The sequence below is a fragment of the Trachypithecus francoisi genome, unplaced genomic scaffold, assembly GCF_009764315.1.
Source record: "Trachypithecus francoisi isolate TF-2019V2 unplaced genomic scaffold, Tfra_2.0 Lachesis_group11, whole genome shotgun sequence".
NCBI classification, from domain to species: Eukaryota; Metazoa; Chordata; class Mammalia; order Primates; family Cercopithecidae; genus Trachypithecus; species Trachypithecus francoisi.
Genome location: NW_022681456.1, coordinates 33,086,917 through 33,107,249, shown reverse-complemented (window position 1 = coordinate 33,107,249; position 20,333 = coordinate 33,086,917). Strand labels below are relative to the sequence as shown.

Sequence of the window (20,333 nt, the reverse complement as noted above, 5' to 3'; positions counted from 1 at the left end):
TGACAGTGGCCCATTTTTTCTTTTTTTTTTTTTTTTTTTTAACATTTTTATCCTTTTTTATGCCCTTTCTCATACTTTTTTTTTTTTTTTTGAGATGGAGTTTCACTCTTGTTGACCAGGCTGGAGTGCAACAGCACAATCTTGGCTCACTGCAACCTCCGCCTCCCGGGTTCAAGCGATTCTCCTGCCTCAGCCTCCCCAGTAGCTGGGATTACAGGCATGCACCAACACGTCCGGCTAATTTTGTACTTTTAGTAGAGACAGGGTGTCTCCATGTTGGGCAGACTGGTCTCGAACTCCCTGACCTCAAGTGATCCGCCCACCTCAGCCTCCGAAAGTGCTGGGATTACAGACATGAGCCACCGTGTCTGGCTTCATAACTTTTATAACTTTTATCCCATAACATTTTAAATCCCATAACTTCTTTAATCCCATACATGTTTTAAAAATCCCATACCTTTTTAAATTTTAAATTTTATTTAGTGGCCTTTATAGATTATGGTGATCTTCACCTCGTTTCCACCCGCCTCTCCACATTAGACAGGGGTCTTATGCTTGCTACTGTAAGGGTAAAGGGTTGACTGGGAAGAGGTGGTAGGGGACACAGTAGAGGCAGAGCCTCCAGCCCCACTTCTCCAGATTTTGCTGACAGTGGCCGGCTTTTAGATGATGGTGATCTTCACCTCATTGTTCTCAGCAGTCTGGTACAAAAAAGGAATGCAAAGGCTGCTGCCCAAGCTTGGGTGCTCCTGGAGGTTCTGCATCTCATAAAGCAGCTGTATGATCTGCTGCTCAGTGGGATTGCCACAGGGAGAACCCTTCCCTGCCTCTCCTTGCACACGCTCCCTGCTGCTGGCAAGGCTCACTTCACAAAGATCTTTGGAGAGAGGGAGGCAGGGCGCTGTGGGAGCCCTCCCCTGGCTCCTGTGTGCCCACCCTGCCTGAGGGCTCTACTCACTACCCTGCTTGTCGGCAGCCCCAAGCTGCTGGGGGGCTGGGGCCCCTGGAGTGGGCTCATCAGCAGGGTTCTGGGCAGCTGCCAGAGATCTGCCATGCTACTCGTTGCAGTTGCTCACAAGCCGCAACGCCAGCTCCAGCAGCTTCACCTGGAGGGAGGGGTACTCAGCTGCTCTGCCTGTGCCTGAGCCCATCCCCACCCCCACTCCTGCAGAGATGTTCCACGCCCTACCTTCATCTCTTCCCTTGTCCTGGGCCAGCCTGCTGATGCACTCCTACTCCCGGTGCTGCTCCTTCAGCACTGCCCTCTGGCTCTGGTACAGTGCGATGTACTCTCCTACCGGAGGACAGGGCTCAGACGCTGGGGCCCCTCTGACCGATGTGCAGCTCTCCTTGCTGTGCCCTGGCTTCCCACTCCCCGGTGATGTCTGTCTCTCCAGACAGTTAGATGAAGCAATGTTCCAGTTCCTCCACCCTCTCCCCTTCAAGTCCACCTTCTCCTGCATGAGCTCCATAAAGCGGCTCTGGAGCCAAAATAATGGGGTCACATTAAGGCAGCCACCTGCCTGCCCCCAACCCTTTTTGGCCCATGCCAGGAAAGACTCACTCACCTACAGCCTCTCCATGGCCACCTGCAGGGCCCAGTGGGTCTCCCCACACATGGAATCGCCCCCAGTTCCTGGGGCTGGGGCTGCCACCTCAGGTTCCTTCTGGGCCGAGGCCAGCAGATGAGCCATGCGCTGGCAGTACACTCCTTCAGCTGCCCACGTAGCTGTGCCTGCTCCTCCTTGGCACTAGCTACAGCTGAGTTGAAAAATGCCCCCTGCAGGCAAGAGGTACACATTCTTATAGGGGGATACACAGGACGAACAGGGCAGGGAAGTGGAGAGCAGTCCTTGCCTTGGGGGGCCTCAGACGGTGCACCTGTTAGTCACAGGTGAAATGGTGTCTGACCACTGGCTTCCAGGGAAGGGGTGAGGGTCCAGAGAAATCAGAAGGCCGGGAACCCAAGAGCAGAAGGGGGTCTGGGAGGGACCACGGAGGGAGGCAGCAAAGGTGGGGCAGGGGGAGTCAGGCTCACCATGGTGTTCTGGCTCTCTAGGTCCTCCAGGATGCTCGGCATGGGCTGAGGCACCTCCACCTCCTCCTCACTGTCCAGTCCATCTCCTGTTGGGGGTGGCACAGAGAGGTCCTCAGACAACCCAACAAGGGTAGAGTGGGCCCACCTCTGCCCCTACTCTCACTGTGTAACCCCAGGCCAGTCCCTCCCTAGCGGGGAATGAGCAGCTGTTCTTTATTTTGAAACGGAGTCTCATTCTATTGTCCAGGCTGGAGGGCAGTGGCGCGATCTCCGTTCACTGCAACCTCCGCCTCCTGGGTTCAAGCAATTCTCTGCCTCAGCCCCCCGAGTGGCTGGGATTACAGGCGCCCGCCACCACACCTGGCTAATTTTTGTATTTTTAGTAGAGACGGGGTTTCACCATCTTGGCCAAGTTGGTCTTGATTGAACTCCTGACCTCGTGATCCACCCGCCTCAGCCTCCCAAAGTGCTGGGATTACAGGCATGAGCCACCATGCCCGGCCTCATTATTTTTTAAAGAGCCAAGATCTTGCCGTGTTGCCTAGGTGCAGTCCCACTATCAATAGGCACGGGAGTTCTGACCTGCTCCATTTCTGACCTGGGCCAGTTCACCCATCCTTAGGCAACCTGGTGGTCCCCTGCTCCCAGGAGGTCACCATATTGGTGCCGAACTTAGTGTGGAGACCTGGTTGGCATAATGACCAGCTGTTCTAAAAGTCTGTTCAACTCCTCAATCCTGTGCTGCTAACAGTTATCCCTTCCTCCTGGGGCTCTCTCCTCTTTCTGTGAGCAGTCTCCGCTACCTTCCCCAGGTAGAGCCATGAGGCTCAACTGGGCCTGAGGCTGCTGGTTCTGCTGGCTGAAAGCTTCCAGGCACTCCTAAGGGGCCAAGAAAGAGAGTGAGAAGGCACAGAGGTTGCCAGGTCATTTCGCTCAGGGCCCTGCCCTAAGCAACTCCCTCACCTGGGTCTCCCGCAACTCTTGGCAGGCCATCTTGGCCACTGCTTTGCTTTGAGCTTCCTGCTGCTGCAGCTGGTCCGCAAGCTGGGTCCACAGTAGTAATTGGTTGTGTAGCCCCTCATTCTCAGAGGTCAGCTGCTGACAGGTGGCCATATACTGCTGCAGGTGACTCAGGTACTGGTCTTGCTGCTGCTGCAGACTAAGCCTCCTGGCTCTTCAGCTCCATCTGCAGAAAGACCCTGGGCGTGAGGGCAGGTGGTGGCTGGCCCATAAATGGGGTAGCAAGGTCACTGTGTGGCTCTGTTGCCTACCCAGGCCCCTGGCCCCTTTGTTCTAGGCCTAAGTGACTATCTCCCTTTCCCAGAGTCCCATGCCTCCTTCCCCAGCTGCAGGGGTCTGTCCTGTAGACCCCAGCTGCACGGCAGATGAATAACATACTCACACTGATATTTAGTGACAGAGCAGCTAAGGGGCCAGGCCACGCACAGAAAGAGTTGTGGCAACTGCAGGCCTCAACTAGCTGGCCCTGACGGCATTTATTCAGCACAGGCTTAATGACAAAGGCTTTGAGTCAACACACCTGTGGGTAACTAACTTTGCCGACCCGCCCCCAAGCAGAGCACAATCATGCACCTGCGGATAATCAAAGGTTGGTCTTAGAACCACATGAGTAAACAAGCTATTCAGCTAAACTCCCCCACATTCCCATGTTATTTGCTCTATTGTTATCAACTCAAGATAAAGGGGATTAGGGGTAAAAAGGATTTCAGAAAAAATCCTTTACTGAAGTTATGCAAACCTTCTGGCCTTCCAAGAAGGTTTGTGTCTATATCCTATAACTTCATCTTACAATTTTTCCAACCACACTGACTGATCCCCTATATCTCCCCCTTTTCTGTTTTTTGCATTCAGTCTTGTTAGCTGGAGAGTACAAGTGTGTGCAACAACTGGTCTGTCAGTAATGGTGGTCATTGCTCTTATTCCGGCTTTGCATCCTAAAATTAGTAAATAACATAAGACAAACATGAGTGTAATTAGCAACATTCTTTTCCACTCAAGGAGTGATGCCCAGGAGCGGTGGTCTATCCAGGAGAGATGATCTTGCACACCCTTCCATATGGCTGTTTGTTGAGTATGTAGATAGATCTACAGTATGAAGGGATTCTAAAATTGTATTTTTAAGTTGCCTTATGTCTGCTGTTAAATTGTCATGAAAGGTTCTGTTCCCCAGAGGTGTTGTTTCACCTCATCCCAACTATGTATTGATTGATTCCATGGTAGAGAAGTGACACAGATATGATTATGCTCCCAGTCACAGTTTAACTGCTGTTGGAATGCCAGTGCATCTTGTCACTCCCCCACATATTCCAAGGGCAGCCTCAAGGGCTTGCAGGTGTGCAAGAATCTTTTGCTCTATACCTTGCTGTAAGAGAAGCTCATTAGTAACATTTCTGGCCAAATTATCTACAAAAGCAGCTGTTTTTACTGATTCAGTAATAGATACTACAGCCACACTAGCAGTTGCTAGGATGACTATGGCTGAGACTATAAAGGCTACACGTGTGCCTATGAATCTTTTGGGTCTGACCTGGGACAGGGCACGTTCTAAGATGGCAAAGGCAGAGGAACCTTGCCAATCGCATGTCAAATTGACTGGTGGAAATGCCTCAGATTGTCTCCTTAATACCATGACTCCAGTAATATTTAAATTATATATTGTAATTAGTAATACATGAGGCGAACCAAGTCTGTCCCTGCACCTGGGTCACAAACGTGGAGTTTTGGGGTATAACAGAAATATTAGTTCCTATAAAGAAAACATATGGATGGGTAGTGCAAATCAGGCACTGATCAGTGTAATTATGAATAAAGATTATAGTATAGTTGTAACTAGAATTATGATATGTCCCATGCCAGGGGTCAAAGGAAGTGCTAAGATGTCCCAGGCACCACAAAGTGTCTTGGGGTGGCATAGACTTTACTTGGTGTCTGAAATATCCACCCCCACATTGGCCTAAATCATAGGGGAATGGGACGTGGCTACAAAACTGTGATTGATGCCATGATGGATGAGGACATCAGTAAGGCGTCCCTGCAAATGGCTGTGGGACCTCCAGTCTAAGATGTTACAATTGCCTAACTGGAGGATATGGGCTTTTTCCCCATGACAGACCTCCCAGCTAAAGTGGAATCCGGCTGGGCGGGGTGGGAATGGGGCGCCCGAGGCCGGCCTGGGGCGCAGCGCAGGAGGCGGCTCCGGTGGCTGCGGCGGCAGAGTGAGCGCGGGGAGGCGGAGGCTGCGGCGGGGCGGGCGGTCGCGCGGCGGCAGGCACAGGTATAATGGATAGGTAACAAAGAAGACCTCGTCCCTTCCTAGTCAGGGCGTCAGCATGACTGAGTGCTTCCTGCCCCCGACAAGCAGCCCCAGTGAACACCGCAGGGTGGAGCATGGCAGCGGGCTTACCCGGACCCCCAGCTCTGAAGAGATCAGCCCAACTAAGTTTCCTGGATTGTACCGCACTGGCGAGCCTTCACCTCCCCATGACATCCTCCATGAGCCTCCTGATATAGTGTCTGATGATGAGAAAGATCATGGGAAGAAAAAAGGGAAATTTAAGAAAAAGGAAAAGAGGACTGAAGGCTATGCAGCCTTTCAGGAAGATAGCTCTGGAGATGAGGCAGAAAGTCCTTCTAAAATGAAGAGGTCCAAGGGTATCCATGTTTTCAAGAAGCCCAGCTTTTCTAAAAAGAAGGAAAAGGATTTTAAAATAAAAGAGAAACCCAAAGAAGACAAGCATAAAGAAGAAAAGCACAAAGAAGAAAAGCATAAAGAGAAGAAGTCGAAAGACTTGACAGCAGCCGATGTTGTTAAACAGTGGAAGGAAAAGAAGAAAAAGAAGAAGCCAGTTCAGGAGCCAGAGGCGCCTCCGATCGACGCTCCGAGTCTCAGGCCCGTCTTCGGAACTCCTTTGGCTGATGCAGTGGAGAGGACCATGATGCATGACGGCATCCAGCTGCCGGCCGTCTTCCGTGAATGTATAGATTACGTCGAGAAGTATGGCATGAAGTGTGAAGGCATCTACAGAGTATCAGGTACTGGGAATGTGCACTTCACTTGGTGGTTTGTAATAATTCACTTCACTTTCATTTTTCAAAGGAAGAAAAAATATTGTGAGGACAATTTGGCCTGGATCCTAAGCTTGATTCATTTCCTCGATCCTCCCAGTTGCACAAAAATCCACCTCTCTCCCCAGCCTTTCTTTGGTGTTCCAGCGTTTGGTGTTTTATTTTCCTTCCATTCGGAGGATTTCACGTTAGTTGTTCGTAGCTTGCAGCAGCCAGGACTAAAACAAAGTGGAGTATACTGGTAGCGTTGCTTAACAGGGTTGCATTCAGACCCTGCTTTTATTTTTTTCTTTTGTTTGTTTATTTGTGTTTTCGAGACAGAGTCTTGCTCTGTCACCCAGGCTGGAGTGCAGTGGCATGATCTCAGCTCACTGCAACCTCCGCCTCCTGGGTTCACGTGATTCTCCTGCCTCAGCCTCCTGAGTAGCTGGGATTACAGGCATGCACCACCACACCCGGCTAATTTTTGTATTTCTAGTAGAGACAAGGTTTCACCATATTGGCCAGGCTGGTCTCGAACCCCTGACCTCAGATGATCTGCCCTCCTCGGCCTCCCAAAGTGCTGGGATTACAGGTGTGAGCCACCACTCCCAGGTGCCTGCTTTTTTCTTTTTTTTTTTCTTCTTCTTTCCTCTGTAAGCAGAGGCTCAGTGATACAAGGGCCATCAGCAAGAAAAGGAAAGTTAACTCTGTGAAGGAATCTTCTTGGGCAAGAGTCACGTTTATGGACACAGTCATATAATGCATTTCCTTAGCTCAGCTAAGAGGCATGACATGGTTTTGGTTTTTGTTTTCTTGGTGCACGGTTCATAGAGGTACTGCAATACCCGGTTAATACATGGAGTGGTCCAAGTGAGCTTCTGTTCCATCTCCCTGCTCCAGAAATCTTGGAACAGATACTACACCTGACTTCAGCCAAAAGACCAAGAAGTGGTAAATGTTTAGGCCCTACATGTGAATGCTTTGGTCAGCTACATGCAACTATTACATATATTAGCCACACTGATTTTCTGTTTATCTTTATTCCATATGTATACAAATTAAATTTCGTATTTGGCAAGAAAAAACAAAAAAAACAAAAAAAACAAAAAAAACAACAACAAAAAAAAATAAAGTGGAATCCATTACTTTCCTAGGTTTGTTCTTTAGCACAGGAAGGAATGTGTGGGAAAGTGGCATTGATTGCATCGCCTGGTTTGAGGCTACCTGCAGCTAGGAATGTTAAGACATTTCCTTTGTCATGATGTAGCCATAAGTGTGTTTGGGCAGGTACACAGTAAGGGTTAGACCCTTTATAACTTACACACAGTGGGAGGATAGTGGAATGATATGTAGTGTTACCTGGCACCTTAGTCTAAAGTGTGCCATTAATGAGGGACCCCACTGGGGGTAAATCTATCCCTCCTAGCCAAGCAGTTACATTATTAAAGGCTGAGAAGGCGGTGTCTGCCCAGATGACAGGGCGAAAGAAAGGTGAATCTAAGATATGAGCCCAATAGAGTGTAGCAGGTATAGGTTGCAGACAAAGCAAGAGCATATGAAGGATCAATACCCTATGTGAGTTGCAACGTACAGCAGAGAGCATAGCAAGGAACAGATTATCTGGAGTGAATGGTGTCTGTATCCAGAGCAGGATTCATTCAGCCTCCTGAGTTGCCTTCTTCAGCATCCCCACAGGTAATGTCCAGGGCTTGTGTCGTCCGAGGAAGCCGCATCATCCAGGGCAGCGAGTCCTGTAGGGTCACTTCCTTCATTTCTGGTACCAGGTTGGGTCCTGGCCACATAATGGTATGGTTTGATGCATCATGCTGGAATCCAAAGAGGACCTGAGGGGGTGTGAACACAAGTATACCCTCTTCCCCAAGTTAACAATTCATTTGGACTACACCATACATTACTGTTTACATCTTTCCATAAAACTGCAGTTTTATGTCTTAAGAGGTTTTAGCAAAGGGCTTTTCTACAGCGGATTGAAATTTATCATCTAAATTTAAAAAATTAAGGGTAAATAAGGCTTGTGCCAATAGTGTTGCAAGGTCCTTACCCATACTCCCCTGTTTTGTTTTTTGAGCATATTTTTAAGGGTGGAGTGGGCACATTCTACTATGGCCTGTCCTTGGGGATTATATGGGATGCCTGTGGAATGCTGGATGTTCCACGTGTGACAAAATTGTTGAAATTGTGAGCTGGCATAAGCTAGACCATTATTAGTTTTAATTTTTGTGGGTTGCCCCATAAATGCAAAAGTTAAAAGAAGATGTTTAATGACATATCGAGTAGACTCTCCAGGAAGGGCATGTACACTAATTAAATGAGAATCGGTATCAATGGATACATGTACATATCTAAGTTTTCCAAATTCAGGGATGTGTGTAACATCTGTTTGCCATAACTGATTAAGTTCCAATCCTCTAGGGTTAACACTTGTTAAAGGAGGGGACGTGCCTGTGAGCTGGCAATCTCGGCATTGCAGGATAATTTGTTTAGCCAGCCTCTGGGTAAATTGAAATTGTTTAGACAAGTTTCTCTAGTTTTGCCGGAAAAATTGATGCAATTGGGTGGCTTGGTCAAGCAGTGATGTCACAACCTGAAGGTATGCTTGATCATTGCTGTAAGTCAATGGGCCAGGCAGTCAGCTGTGGCCCTGAATGTGTATAATAAAAATAGGATGTGTACACTGATCTAGCAATTGCTGAAGTCAAAGAGCACACAGGGTGGACTCCAGAGTGGACTTAGTTAGGGCTGTCTCAAGGTTCTGCAGTAAATAAACAGAATAAGCAGAGTCACTAACAATATTGAGGGGCTGAGTGGAAAAAGTTTCCAAAGCCAGTATCAAGGCCCTAACCTCAGCTCTCGGACTGCTAGTAAATCCAGATGGAGTGATGGAATTATGTGGTCTCTACCAGACTGCTGCTTTTCCATGTTTACTAGAACCATCAGTAAACAGTGTTAAAGCATTTATGGGGAAGTGAACTATTTTTGTAGGGAAAATCATAGGAGTATGATAAACTGAAGGAGTTAGCGGGAATGACATGCTCTATTTGACCTGTGTAATCAGAGAGCGCTATTTGGAAGTCCATCGATAAGGGCAATACTGCTTTGAATTGCTTTTTATTTAAAGGAATCCTGATGATATCAGGATCACAACCTAGTAAGTGACTGCATCATCTGCAGCCTGAATATGACTTTACTGATTAACCGGATATAAGAAGATAGTGTTTTAGTCTCGGTATGTGAGCAAAAAACCCCATGCTAGAAAGCATAGCTCTGGAGCCATTTGTCCTATTAACCCTGTAGGGGAGTGTTTAGTGGGAAAAATAAACAATTGAACAGAATATTTTGGATCTATGAGATTTAGTTGTCTTTGAGAAATAGCCTGTCTATTTCTTTCATCTTTTTTTTTTTTTTTTTTTTTCTGCAGGGGTTAAATATCTGAGAGAATCCAGGGCTGTGTTGCCCTTTAAGATAGAAAACAAGTTTTGCAGCTTATAAGTAGGAGTGCCCAAGGTGGGGTGAAGCCAGTTAAAATTGCCTAGTAATTTCTGATAATCATTTAAGGTAAGTTGCTAGTATTTAACCTTTTGAGATTTTACTGACCAGGAAGTAAGTATGTACCCAAGATATTTCCAAAGAGAGGACATTTGTGCTTTTTCAGGTGCAATGATTAAACCACTCAGCTGTGCATTCTTTATGATAGAGGTATATAAACTTAAAAGCATTGGCTCTGTTGGGGCTGCTAGCAGAATATCATCCATAAAATAAATAACCTTGCAATCAGGAAATTCTTTTCTACTGGGGAACAAAGCTTGATTTACATGATACTGACACATGGCAGCACTGTTTAGCATTCCTTGAGGAAGCACTTTCCAATGAAATTGGCAAGCTGGCCTTTCATTACTGATAGCTGGTATTGTAAACACAAACTTTTCTCTGTCTTGCTTTTCCAGGGGAATAGTGTAAAAGCAACAGTGGCCATTATTAGAAAGATGTGTTTTAAATTCTTAAATTGTACTTAAATCTCAGCAGAGAATTATAATCTGGGATGTCACTTGTATACAAGGAACACGTGAAATTTTGCCGTGGGCCACCTGCGGAGCTGGGGCGTCTAGCAGCTGGGTCCCAGGGCGGCGGCTATGTTGCACTTGCGCTGCTTTTTGTCTGTGCCGCCTTTTGTCTGTGCTGCTCCCTCACCCTGCTCCCACTGGGCAGATGCTGCCAGCCGAGTGGACCTTTGTGCACGCCTCCTGCCCCTCCCTAGCAGGCCAGCTCTGGTGTGCTGGGCCTGGCTCCTTGTCACTGCTACCTCTGCGCAGGCCGAGTTCCTGGAAGCACTCGCTGGCTCCAGGTCTGCGAGCTTCCTTTGCTGTCAAGCATTTCCTTCTGCTTACCACCAGCTTGGCCACACGGCTTCAACCTCTAATGCTTTTTCTTAACTTTTTATAAACGTTAAAAGAAATAGGTTTATATACCCAATTGCCTTGTCAACCTTGCATTACCAGGCAGGCTAAGAGCTCCCCTTTTAATGCCTCTTGCCTAAGAAAGGGTCCCATAGCTGTAGCGTAGCTCTTGTCTTTTTTCCTATTTATTGCTGGAGGGGGCTCAGGCAAAACCTCCACTTCCTCTTTGTTATTTTGGTCTGGTGATATCAGGGCTGAGCGAAAAGGAGGTGGTAAGGCAGGTGACGGTTCCTCCTCCTTCCCCTTTTTAGGCTCTTCTGTGTATAACAGAGCCAGGGTCACCCTAAGGCCCATAGCGTTAAAAATGATACTGGGACCTGTTGCCCTTGCGCATGATGTTGATTAAGATCTCTCCCCACTTGTTGCCAGAGCTCTACGTCTAGCGTTCCTTTTTCTGGGAACCATGAGTTATGTGAGACAACAGTTTGCATTAGGTCCCTTAATTGAGCCTGTGAAACCGAGGCTCCACTAGCTTTAAGCAGCTGTTTCAATACTTTTTTTTTTTTTTTTGGAGACAGAGTCTCGCTCTGTCGCCCAGGCTGGAGCACAGTGGCCAGATCTCAGCTCACTGCAAGCTCCGCCTCCCGGGTTCATGTCATTCTCCTGCCTCAGCTTCCCGAGTAGCTGGGACTACAGGCGCCCGCCACTTCCCCCGGCTAGTTTTTTGTATTTTTTAGTAGAGACGGGGTTTCACTGTGTTAGCCAGGATGGTCTCGATCTCCTGACTCGTGATCCACCCGTCTCAGCCTCCCAAAGTGCTGGGATTACAGGCTTGAGCCACCGCGCCTGGCCCAGTTTCAATACTTTTATATACTGTTTCTGTTAAGCTGATAACTGTTGTCCCATGATGAAACCCTAGCCTGAACAATCCCCCCAAACTTGGAAATTCCGAGTGGGCATCAATGGCTTACTGACTTACTGACTGCACAGTTCTTTTCATCTTTGTTTCCGAGGGGTCCATTGTGATCCTTCACAGTGTGCCTCACACAGGGCACCACTTGCAAGGGTCTATCTTGCAGATCCCAGCTACACGGCAGATGAATAACATAACATACTCAGACACCCATATTCAGTGACAGAGCGGCTAAGGGGCCAGGCCACGCACAAAAAGAGTTATGTGCCTTGACTAGCTGGCCCTGAGGGCATTTATTCAGCACAGACTTAATGACAAAGGCTTTGAGTCAATACACCTGTGAGTGATTAACTTTGCCGACCACCGAGTAGAGAGCAATCATGCACCCACGGATAATCAAAGGTTGGTCTTAGGACCACATGAGTAAACAAGCTATTCAGATAAACTCCCCCACAGTCCCATGTTATTTGCTCTACTGCTATCAACTCAAGGTAAAGGGGATTAGGCTGCTTTCAGCCAAATCCTTTACTGAAGCTGTGCAGACCTTCTGGCCTTCCAAGGTTTGTGTCTATATCCTATAACTTCATCTTATAATTTTTCCAACCACACTGACTGATCCCCTACACCCAGCCTTAAATCTCACACCCTTTAAACTATTTAAACTAGGCCACAGACTGATGGAAAAGCAGAGGGAGCCAACCTCCATCTGCTAACTGTGCCACATGCCTAATGCTTTCCACGTATTATCTCATTTAATCCTCAGCACCTCTGTGAGGAAGGTGCTAACTTCCCTTTTAAGGTAAAGAAACCGAGACTTAGAGATGCAAAGTAGTTGAATGGTGACCAGGGGAGCCAAGGCCAGAATCTAGTTTGACTCTAAGGAGCCTCTTATACCACCATCTCTTTCCCTATGTTTGGGGGGCTCCATGACTCTAGCTGGGATGATGATGTTCAGATCTGGGAGGAGCCCACCACTAAAAGTCAGAGGGCAGGAAGCAAGAAACAGTCACAGGACTGCCTTGGAGGGTGCTGGGGTCACCTGTCCCCCAGGCTGGAGCTGCCTCTGGCCTCACACCTCCCCTCCCTCGAGGCTGGTGCCCGCCTTCCAGCTCTTCTTGGATGGGGCAGTGTTACCGTCTCCTTTAGCTTGCCCAGCTTCTTTCCCAGCTCCCTCTTTACGTGCTATTCCAACTGCATTGCACTGGTAATCTCCATGTTCTCATTAGTCTGGACAGAGAGAAGCAATTGGCAGCCATCCACTGCAGCTGGAGACCCTAGAACTTGGTGTCTGCCTCCCATGGCACCAGGAAGGGTGGAGGCAGGTTAGAAAAATCATTCCCTCTTCCCCACAGCCATCAGAGCAGGGCTCTGGTTCACAGCTACCTTCAGAAGTACCATCTCACATTAGGGGTACACTGCCTCATTTTATGGGTGAGAAAACAAAGGTCGGGAGGGCTAGGGAGGAGGGCAGGCTCTCCTGATGGGGTCACGCACCAGCTTTACGAGTCCGTTCTGCAGCTCAGACAGCTGCTCCTTGAGCTCGTGGTTCTGGGTGAGCATACGGCTGATGGTGGTGCAGTCATTCTGCATGGTCTCCAAGATTTGTCTGTGCAACTCTGCCTGCTCCCCCAAGAGCTTGGCCACTTGCTGCAGCTCCAGCAGCCTCTCCTCCACTCCTGGTTTGGATGACTGAAGCCCTCAGTGTCTTGCTCCTGGGCTTGGAGCTGCCAGACTCTCCAGTTCCTTCTGCAGGTGGTCAGCCTCTGCTTGTAGCTGCTGCTCCACCTTGGAGGGCCCTACTTGGAGTTCCAGGGGCATGGTTCAGGTAAGAAAGGAAGCGACAGTAAGGGCCTCTGAATTCTCAAAAAAAACCCCTCCTCTTGGTCCACAGCTCCTTTCAGGCTCCCCAAACTTGACCTCCCTGCTAATGATTTCTTGCACCTGGATATTAGCCAGTCTTCTAAGCCACTTTCTGATAGAGACAACTGTGGATGGCTGACAATGGGCACGCTTCCCTCTTTGCTGATGGGAACACTGAGGCTCATGGAGATTACGAGACTTGCCAACTCCTGGCACAGACCTCTTTCCTTCTGCCCCAAAGCCCTCCATCCACCCACCTCCCTGAGGCATTCTAAGCCACTCCCACAGCGCTCTGACACCAGTCCTGCTCCCAGGTCACCACAGCCTCAGCTTACCCATTTGGTTACTCAGTTTAGCCAAGCTCATTTCCAGTTCTTATACCCAACTCACGCTATGCTCCTTCTCCTCTCTCAATGTGTGCACCTGCCCAAAATACAACGGGAAAGGGCCCTGAAGAGAGGGGCTGGTGGCTGGACGGGCTACCATCTCCCTCTCTGACCCTGCCGCCACATAGCCTAGACCCATGATCACCTCTGGCTATAGTCTTCCCATTTTACAGATGCCTAGAAAGATCAAGTGATCTATATAAGGTGGGGGGCTGAAGGGTCAGGTCTCACCTGCTCTGACATCTACTGCATCCTCTGCCGCCACATGGCACCCCCTCCTTTCAGATTTCCAGCATACGTCTCTTTCTCCATTTGTAGTTGTCCAACTGACTCCATTACCTTCAAGAATGGGGACAGAAGTTATGAAGGGCTGTCACTGGTCCTCACCTGCTCCTGGCCACCTGGGGTCATCTTCCTTCCACGTCCCTCCCCTGCAAAGCCTCACCTGCCCCAGATGTGCTTCCAGCTATGCCTGCTTCTCCATGGCCTGCGGTAACTGCTGTTTAGCATCAGGGCCTTCATAGTGCCTTGAAAACTAGATAGTGAAGAGTGAGAAGTTTAGATTCGGGGAGACTGGGCCATTCCAACAGTGCCCCTTAAAAGGGCTAGGGCTAGGCTCAATGTACAACCCAGTCAATACAACTCTGCTGTCAAGTTTCTTTGTTTCAGAAATAAAAAATTAAATAATTTTAAAAAGATCTCAGGCTGGGCGTGGTGGCTCACGTCTGAATCCCAACACTTCGGGAGGTTGAGGGAGGTGGATCGCTTGAGCTCAGGAGTTCAAAACCAGCCTGGGCAACATGGCGAAGCCCTGTCTCTACAAATACAAAAATTAGCCAGGTGTGGTGGTATGTGCCTATAGTCCCAGCTACTTGAGAAGCTGAGGCAGGAGGATCACTTGAGCCTGGGAGGTAGAGGCTGCAGTGAGCCAAGATCACACCACTGCACTCCAGCCTGGGTGATAGAGAGAGAGAGACCCCATCTCAAACAAACAAACAAACAAAACCTCTACTCTCTATTATTATCCATGAAATAGTGGAAGTATTGGCTTGAACCTCAGATGGAAATAAACAGACTCATTAGCTAGCCATATAAATGTAATTTATAAAATAATGGTTTTCATCTATGATGCTTTAAAAAAAATTTTTTTAAGCCCTAACCCTGAGATTCTGATTCCCCAGGTCTATGGTAGGGCCCCAATTTGTAGATTTTTAGCACTCTCTAGAGGATTCTATGGCAGGACCAGAACAAGGACCGAAATTTTCCAACTCTTGGCATGATCCCTAGACCATGGCCCCAGCTGGATGGGGCTCCAACCACCTCTGCGGCTGCAGCCCTTTGCCTGTTGAAGCAGTTCAGTCATTTGTAATTTCTTTTGTAGCTCTTCTAAGTTAAGCTGTATGCCAGCTTTCTCAGTCACTAGGACTCGAAGCTTCTCTTCCAATTCTGATGTCTCCTGCTTCAGGTCCTCATTGATTTGGTTATGGCCAGAGGCAGTAGAGAAAGGAATGAAGTAAGAACAGAAAGGACTGCTTTGGTGATCAACCCTCCACCCGTGCCTCACAACCACAGAACCATAGCACTGGAAGGAACCCCAGGAATCCAAAGTTACAGATGGCAGGCCCAAGAGAAGGCATGAGTTGTTCGAGGCTACACCATGAGTCACCAGCACTACAGCTTAACTGTGCACACGTACAAACCTGTATGACCACCTCACCATGCTTACCTGTACCCCTTCAACCTCCCAGCATATCACCCATGCTAAGGGCCCCCAGACCTCCCATCCCACCTTCCCCCATGCTACCTGTTCTTGTATAACTCCAGCCTGAGGGTGTTTATCTCTTTGGTTAACTCTTTGTTGTACTGAAAATACAGACCAAGGTTAAGTCAGGATATAGCAGGCAGAGGAGCAGCTGGCCGACCAGTAACAATAGCTCAGTAACTATTCCACAGTAACACTTCCTCACTCTGAATCACACCTGACATTTTTTCAAGGCATTTCTAAGTCCATGATCTCATTTGCTTTTTGTTTGTTTGTTTGTTTTTGAGATGGAGTCTAGCTCTGTTGCCTAAGCTGAAATGCAGTGGCATTATCTCGGCTCACTGCAACCTTGGCCTCCCAGGTTCAAGCAATTCTCCTGCCTCAGCCTCCTGGGTAGCTGGAATTTACAGGTGCCCACCACCACACCCGGCTAATTTTTGTATTTTTTAGTAGAGACAGGGTTTCACTGTGCTGACCAGGCTGGTCTCAAACTCCTGACCTCATGATCCGCCAGCATAGGCCTCCCAAAGTGCTGGGATTACAAGCATGAGTCTGAGTGCCTGGTCAGTCTCATTTGTTTTTAAAAGAACTCAGTAAGGGTGAAGGGACAGGGAAAGAGATTGAATTTATAGCTGGCTAACAGAGGCCCAGAGGGATAAAACAATATTGCTATTATTTTACTGTTATTACTACCACTGTTTGAACCCTTATTGAGTGCTTCACTAGCCACCATGCTAACAATCCCATTTAATCCTCACAACCACCATATGAGACAACTACTATTATTACCTTTATTGTGTCGATAAAAACCATGGGGTATTAGAGGTTAAGTGCATGCCTAAGATCACTCAGAGCTGGGATTTGAACCCCCAGGTATATCTGATTCTCTAAGCCCATTTGTTCACTGGGGGTGGGGGCACAGATAGGAAGGGGGAAATCAATCTCTTGTTCACTTTTTGAAAGGATGATCCATTCACATAGTCCAAAACTCAGAAGGTACAGAAGGGAAATATCTCCCAGCCACCCTGTTCCTCTCTCCTGAGTTTTTTGTGTTTTATTTATTATTTTACTTTAAGTTCTGGGACACATGTGCAGCATGTGCAGGTTTGTTACATAGGTATACGTGTGTCATGGTGGTTTGCTGCACCTATCAACCCGTCATGTAGGTTTTATGCCCCACATGCATTAGGTATTTGTCCTAATGCTCTCCTTTCCCTTTCCCCCAACTACTTCCTGAGTTGATGAATCCTTGCAGACACGTTTTCTGTATATGATCATAGTATGTATGCAGACACACACACACACACACACACACACACACACCACACACACACACATGTTCCCTCTCTCTACACAAATGGTAACATACTGAAGATACTCTTCTGTACCTTCACAGTACAAATACCATATCCCCCACCTAGCACTTGGCAAAGGCCAAAACCAGTTAAGGGTAGGGCGAGGACTTGGCCTCCGAACTCTGCATCCAGTGCTCGCTCTCCATAGGACCCCTAACTCACCCACAGCAGCTGACTCAGCCCCAGGCTACCTCTAACAACCACACACACAAGCAGTGAGAAATGGTCCATGCTGCTTTTTGGGCAGGACATTCCATCCTGCAGAAGGGACCTTTAGGCTCACTCCGCCATCTGGGAAGCCAGGCTGCCAGGGGATGGGGCAGGTGGTTGGACTCACCCTGTCTGCTTTCTTCTGCTGTGTGGAGACAGCAAAGAGCCTGCTCCAACTCTCCCACACACTGCCAGGAATACTACAGGCAGCTGGCCAGATCTTCGGACTCTCCTGGAATGAGAGAGGTTCAGATGGGGCCCAAAGGACTCCCCCTAATGGCCTGTCAAAGTACCAAGTTGAAGGATGATGGGGTGCCCAGATTCCCACCTTCTTTCTGCCTGGCAGCATGCTGAGTGTGAGCCAGGGCTGTCTGTAACTCGCCTTTCTCTGATACAAGGATTTCTACATTCTGAATGTGAACCTTTGGTAGAAAAGCCAAAAGCTGAAAGAGAAGGAAAGAAACATTCTCCAGAGGACAGGAGGGAACTTCACACTCTCTACTCACCTGTAACTGCTTCCTTAGAGCTCCCTGCTTTTGGTGGCACTCTTTCTTTTCCTATAGGAAAAGGAAGACAGAGCTCTTACTAGGGGGAAGCAGAGATGGTACAGCAAGGGACATGCCCCCAGAATGGCACCGATGTCCCAGGACAGTTCCACCCATGGGACCAAGTTATCAGGGACCTTATGGGGATGGGGTGGAATCTGGGGGGTGAGCCTTCTTCCCCAGGCTGGGAGTGGGTAAGACTAGACTGAAGCCTCTACATCTGAGTGCCCCCCAAATCCAGCAGTCATGTTGTGAGCAAACAGTTACTTCTGCCAACTGATCCACCATTTCTTGGTTCTGTTGTTTCTGTGGAGACAGTTAAAGGATGGTGACTAAGGGTGGCCCCGTCAACTCTATACCCCAGACCAGGATGGGGTAGGCAGCAGCCAGGAATGGATTTTAAAGGCAAAGTTCTCAGACTCAATGGAAACATGAACTGGTAAACTCTCCTCAAGCTCCCAGGAAAGAGGATTTGAGTCTTTGTTGGTTTTGGCCCACAGTCATAGAACTGAAAGTCTGAATCTGAATTCTCTCAAAGGGACAGTAACATAAACCTCTAGAGATGAAGTCTGACAAAAGCCCACCCTTCTGCCAGCTTGTGATGTAGAAAGGTGTATTCATTCAACAAACATTCACTGAGCACATATGGGCCAGGTATGTTCTGTCGCCCAGGCTGGAGTGCAGTGGCCGGATCTCAGCTCACTGCGAGCTCTGCCTCCCGGGTTTATGCCATTCTTCTGCCTCAGCCTCTCGAGTAGCTGGGACTACAGGCACCCGCCACCTCACCTGGCTAGTTTTTTGTATTTTTTTTTTTTTAGTAGAGACGGGGTTTCACCGGGTTAGCCAGAATGGTCTCAATCTCCTGACCTCGTGATCCACCCATCTCGGCCTCCCAAAGTGCTGGGATTACAGGCTTCAGCCACCGCGCCCGGTCTCAGGTATGGTTCTTAATAGCAGGGATATAAGACAGAAAAAGACAAACAGGAGCCCTTGGCCCTGAGGTTTTCATTCTAGTGGGCCTTTTTTTTTTTTTTTTTTTTTTGAGATGGAGTCTCGCTCTGTTGCCCAGGCTTGAGTGCAGTGGCACCATCTCGACTCACTGCAACCTCCACCTCCCAAGTTCAAGCGATTCTTCTGCCTCAGCTTCTTGAGTAGCTGGGACAACAGGCATGTGCCACCATGCCTGGTTAATTTTTGTATTTTTAGTAGAGAAGGGGTTTCACTATGTTGGTCAGGCTGGTCTCAAACTCCTGACCTCCTGATCCACCCGCCTCGGTCTCCCAAAGTGCTGGGATTACAGGCAGGAGCCACCACGCCCAGCTCTAGTGGGCCTTGGACTCTCAGAGCTAACAGAGCCCTTTGATATTCTCTAACTCTACCTCCTCAGGAAATGCAAGCCCAAGGAGGAGAGGTGGCTTGTCCAGAATCAAACAGCAAATTAGGGACTCAGTCAGGATAAAAGTACAGGGCTTCTGACAACTAGTCAGGCTAGCACTTTCCCGAGAGGCAACAACCCCAGGCACTCAAAGTACCCTAGGTTGAGATGATATGAGGAAGATTCAAGCTGTCAAATTCAGTTTCCCAAGATCTGTTCCACAGAAGATAAGCAGATCTTACTCCAGAAACCACTGATTGAAGGGCATTCTGGTCCCAGAACCACGGAGAATTTGAATATGAGGTGGAAAACTCAGAAAAAAAATGTTAAACTCTCTGGAGAGTAGAAGCCTGGGAGAAAATCAAACCAAACCCATTCTCCTATTGCCACCCAGAGACACTGTCAACATTTTGAGCTCATGGGGAAAGTGTGGGCTTTTCACATTGTCAATGTCTCTGCTCATGGAGTAAGGCAGCCTGAAACCTCTCACTCCTAGGTCCCATAGTCCCCATTCCCCTTCCAGCTGGAAATCTGTGCTGTGACCAGAGGAACCAGAAGCAGGGTGAGAACACTTAGTGGACTGGGTCCTAAGATCAAAGGCCAGTTTCGTGGCAGTAATGACAGTTCCTAGGGGAACTGTGACGTCACTATATTCCACTACTCCCTGGGGTGGGGGTGGCTATCAGTATGAGGCCTGAGTCACCACTTTGAGATGTGGGAAGGGGGTGCAGGGCCAGGACCCAGATCCTTGGAGATGTCAGCCCAAAGACCCAAGGGAGGTCACACTTGGGGCAGCAGAAGGTGAAGACTGAGTATGGAGCAGGAAGCCCCAGGAGTTACCTACCCAAAGTCACCCTGGGGCGACTGGTGAGGGCAGAGGCTGGGCTGCTGAAGGGGAGGGGCTGGCTGACAAGATTTTGGTTGGGGGAGCCCAGAGGCACTGGGTGGGGCCCAGCCTGGTGTGCCTCAGGAGTGGCACAGACTCTGGCAGCAGTCCTACCATCGGAGGGGGACTGGGCCTGGGTCGGGGGGCCATAACCTGGTGCATTTTACCTTTCTCTTGGCCGTGGACAATTTGCTCTGTCAGGTTTCTTCCAATATCACGGAGCAGGGAGAGGCGGGGATGGGGCCACATCAGTGTGATCCCAGTGACAACTGCTAAACACTTCTAATAGCCTACCACACAGCTGTGTGACTGAGCCAGGGGAGGTGTAACCAGGGTCACACTAGAATGCGTAATAGGGGTGTGACCTTAATGCTGAAAGCCCCTTGGTCTATCAGAAAGATGAAAAGGAAAGGAGCCATGGCCAGGCAGCAGCATGTCCAGAGGGACCTGTGGCCTCACAAGGAAAGCTGCTCATGCAACCGCTGTCCTCCGCTCACTCTGGGAGAGGGGCAGGGCCAGT

The 20,333-nt window shown here is 48.7% G+C and overlaps 1 protein-coding gene and 2 pseudogenes across 2 annotated transcripts in view; 1 reads left to right on the top strand and 2 right to left on the bottom strand.

The window, feature by feature from the left end:
• Positions 1-463: 463 nt before the first annotated feature.
• The window catches only part of LOC117090828, a 47,501-nt pseudogene continuing 27,631 nt past the window's right edge, over positions 464-20,333 (bottom strand). Inside the window, exons 3-18 of the transcript XR_004440140.1 lie at positions 17,514-17,564; positions 17,336-17,429; positions 17,135-17,239; positions 15,485-15,543; positions 15,023-15,161; positions 14,126-14,215; positions 13,912-14,019; positions 13,624-13,717; positions 12,929-13,254; positions 12,569-12,661; positions 3,002-3,224; positions 2,842-2,917; positions 2,039-2,124; positions 1,569-1,780; positions 1,190-1,481; positions 464-1,106 (exon numbers count right to left, since the gene is read on the bottom strand). The product of XR_004440140.1 is annotated as a golgin subfamily A member 2-like (transcript). The remainder of the gene's footprint in view (positions 1,107-1,189; positions 1,482-1,568; positions 1,781-2,038; positions 2,125-2,841; positions 2,918-3,001; positions 3,225-12,568; positions 12,662-12,928; positions 13,255-13,623; positions 13,718-13,911; positions 14,020-14,125; positions 14,216-15,022; positions 15,162-15,484; positions 15,544-17,134; positions 17,240-17,335; positions 17,430-17,513; positions 17,565-20,333) is intronic.
• On the top strand, positions 5,196-6,384 carry LOC117089561 (ralA-binding protein 1-like). Its single transcript, XM_033220928.1, has one exon. The coding sequence runs from the start codon at positions 5,389-5,391 to the stop codon at positions 6,367-6,369; it is 981 nt and encodes a 326-aa protein (XP_033076819.1). The 5' UTR covers positions 5,196-5,388; the 3' UTR covers positions 6,370-6,384.
• On the bottom strand, positions 6,918-7,059 carry LOC117091283 (annotated as a pseudogene).

What these genes read in the sequence shown, in the direction of transcription:
- LOC117089561 (XM_033220928.1), top strand. Translation starts at nt 5,389, where the DNA reads ATGACTGAGTGCTTCCTGCCCCCGACAAGCAGCCCCAGTGAACACCGC.